The 2,312-nt window shown below is 36.8% G+C and overlaps 1 protein-coding gene across 1 annotated transcript in view; it reads right to left on the bottom strand.

Annotated features, from left to right (window-relative positions):
- The window catches only part of LOC102848396 (ATP-binding cassette sub-family A member 13-like), a 619,024-nt gene that overhangs the window by 494,492 nt on the left and 122,220 nt on the right, over positions 1-2,312 (bottom strand). Inside the window, exon 9 of the mRNA XM_006902979.1 lies at positions 1,757-1,975. Coding sequence (XP_006903041.1) covers positions 1,757-1,975 — 219 coding nt within the window. The remainder of the gene's footprint in view (positions 1-1,756; positions 1,976-2,312) is intronic.

Below are 2,312 nucleotides of genomic sequence, written 5' to 3' on the forward strand. Positions count from 1 at the left end.
AATAATAAAAAATATTTTAAAAAAAGAAGTTTAATTTGGGTAGTTCTCTGAGAAAGACTCTGCTAATGGCCATCTGCTACCAACAAGCTCAGAAGCTCACAGATTGAGGACTTCAGTCTTGCAGTGAATCTTTGGCTAAACTGGGTGGCGTCCACCTTGGTGAGGTGGTAAAGCAATAATTCTCAAAAATTTAGTGTGTATTAGAATTATCGGAATTATTTTTGGGTCTCACTTCAGAATTTTTGTTGTAGAGCATCTGGAAAACTTCATTGCCATCCAATTGATGCCAACTCATAGTGACTCTCTAGGCCAGAGTAGAAATACCCAGAGTTACATGGCTATAACTTTATGGAAGGAGTCCTGGTGGTGCAATTATGGGGTACTTAGCTGACAAGGGAAAGGTCAGCAGTTCAAATCAACCGGATCCTCTCTGGGAGAAAGAAGTGACAGTCTGTTTCATTAGAGATTTCAGCTTTAGAAACCCTGCAAGTTTGGTTTCCTTCCCTCTACGGTGTTGATAATAGTTGGAATCAACTAAATCCCAATGGTAGTAGTAATACTAATGGAAGTACATCTGAATCTCTCTTTTTTTTTTCCTTTACAATTTTGATACTTATTATGGAAGTCAAAATGCTATAATTCAGGTTGGCATCAGTATGCAATCACTCGTTCAAGACAGCTTCTAAAATGTGCTTGCTGGCCCCTCAGCCTTCATCCTCACAGCTTTGGGCCAGTATTACAAAGCTCTTAGTTCTTCCAATTAGGGTATCTCCCTCTTAATCCTCTAAAAATTTGGGCAAAGTCTCCTATTTCTGTTCTGTGGGGCAGTAATCCCAAAACCAGCTCTGTCTCATGTTAGGTCTCTTGTTGTCAGCTGTGTCTGCTGCTCTGTGGGTCCCAAATGAGTGGCACAGGAATCTTTTGTCATAAAGAATTTGTACATTGCATTCTCTTCTTTTTCTTTGATAGTGGTGAGATTCTCAATTTCTAGTGTTGAATCTATTCAATTTACACACTGACTGCAATAATGGAGTCAAGAATGTCAGAGATCACAAGGATGATACAGGGTAGAGCAAGGTTTGGCTCTTATTCAGAGGGTGACTATGAGTCATAGTCAACTCTTTGACTATGACTACTTTAATCCAGCTAGTAAATATGACCTATTTGTTCTAATTTTGAAGATTGTAAGGTCTGGAGTTTCCTCTACTCTCCACTGTTTCTTACATTTAACAAACAAACAAATCTAAAATGGTTGTCATCATCTCTTTCTGGAGACTGTTAGTTTCTAATCCCTTTCATTGTAATGGTATCACAGGATGTATTTTACAAAGCTTACACTTAACACAATACAATACTAGTGAATATCTATTTGCACAAAAAAATTCAAATTTCTTAGCATAACTAACTAGACTTGTTATGATTATTTTCCTGTCAACCTTTTCAATCTTTTCACTTCAGGACACCTATACAATTCTTATTCCGGACACTAACTTCCACCAAATAACTATGCCACAATTTCCTCTTTTGCTCCTTCTCTTCTCTATTTCAAGGGCTATCCAAGTAAAATTTAACCATAAGCTTTCCCTAACACTCATAGTGTCAGTGGATGTGTCATAACTCCATAGTTAAAAATAATTTGATAAACTTCTTCTTGTAAGTTCAACTACTGAAGATTGTTTTAAAGTGTCTCTGTATTCTTCACTTAGTTAAACAAGGGACAAACACTATGAGATTGTGAGAAGTAAATGTTACTAACTTGTTAACTTGATGATATAACTCCTTCTTGGTCCACTGTGGTGCTTTTATGGAAGCAAAGAGCAGTAAGTGCTCCAGAACAGTGAGATTGTCAAACAGGACATTATGCTGAGGACACACACCCAACTCCATTCTGATTAAGGCAAGGTCTGTCTGTAGATTCTTGCCATTTATAATGATGGTTCCAGAAGTAGGAGGATAGAGTCCCGTCAACATGGATCTGCCAGAAAAAAACAAAATAAGCACAAAGAATACATTTACCTCGGTAAATTCTAATGTCATGTGTCTATCTTGAGAAGAAAACGAGACTTCTGTTGACCTATTTTCTACACAGTAAATTAAGAGTTGAAAGGAGTTCAGGACAACAATGCCTAGTTTAACCTTGGAAATGTGGGTATATAAAATTTGTATTCCTCAGATGATATGATGTGTAGACACAGCAGATAGTCATTTATTAACATCTGAACACACTCTTATTCTCTTATGAAAGTTGAAGCCATGTGATCCTAAACTAAAAACCTAAGCAAAAAACTTAGCAAAAACTAAGCAAAAGAATA

The sequence above is a fragment of the Elephantulus edwardii genome, unplaced genomic scaffold (assembly GCF_000299155.1).
Source record: "Elephantulus edwardii isolate Elephantulus edwardi_28Jun2011 unplaced genomic scaffold, EleEdw1.0 scaffold00482, whole genome shotgun sequence".
Taxonomy (NCBI): Eukaryota; Metazoa; Chordata; class Mammalia; order Macroscelidea; family Macroscelididae; genus Elephantulus; species Elephantulus edwardii.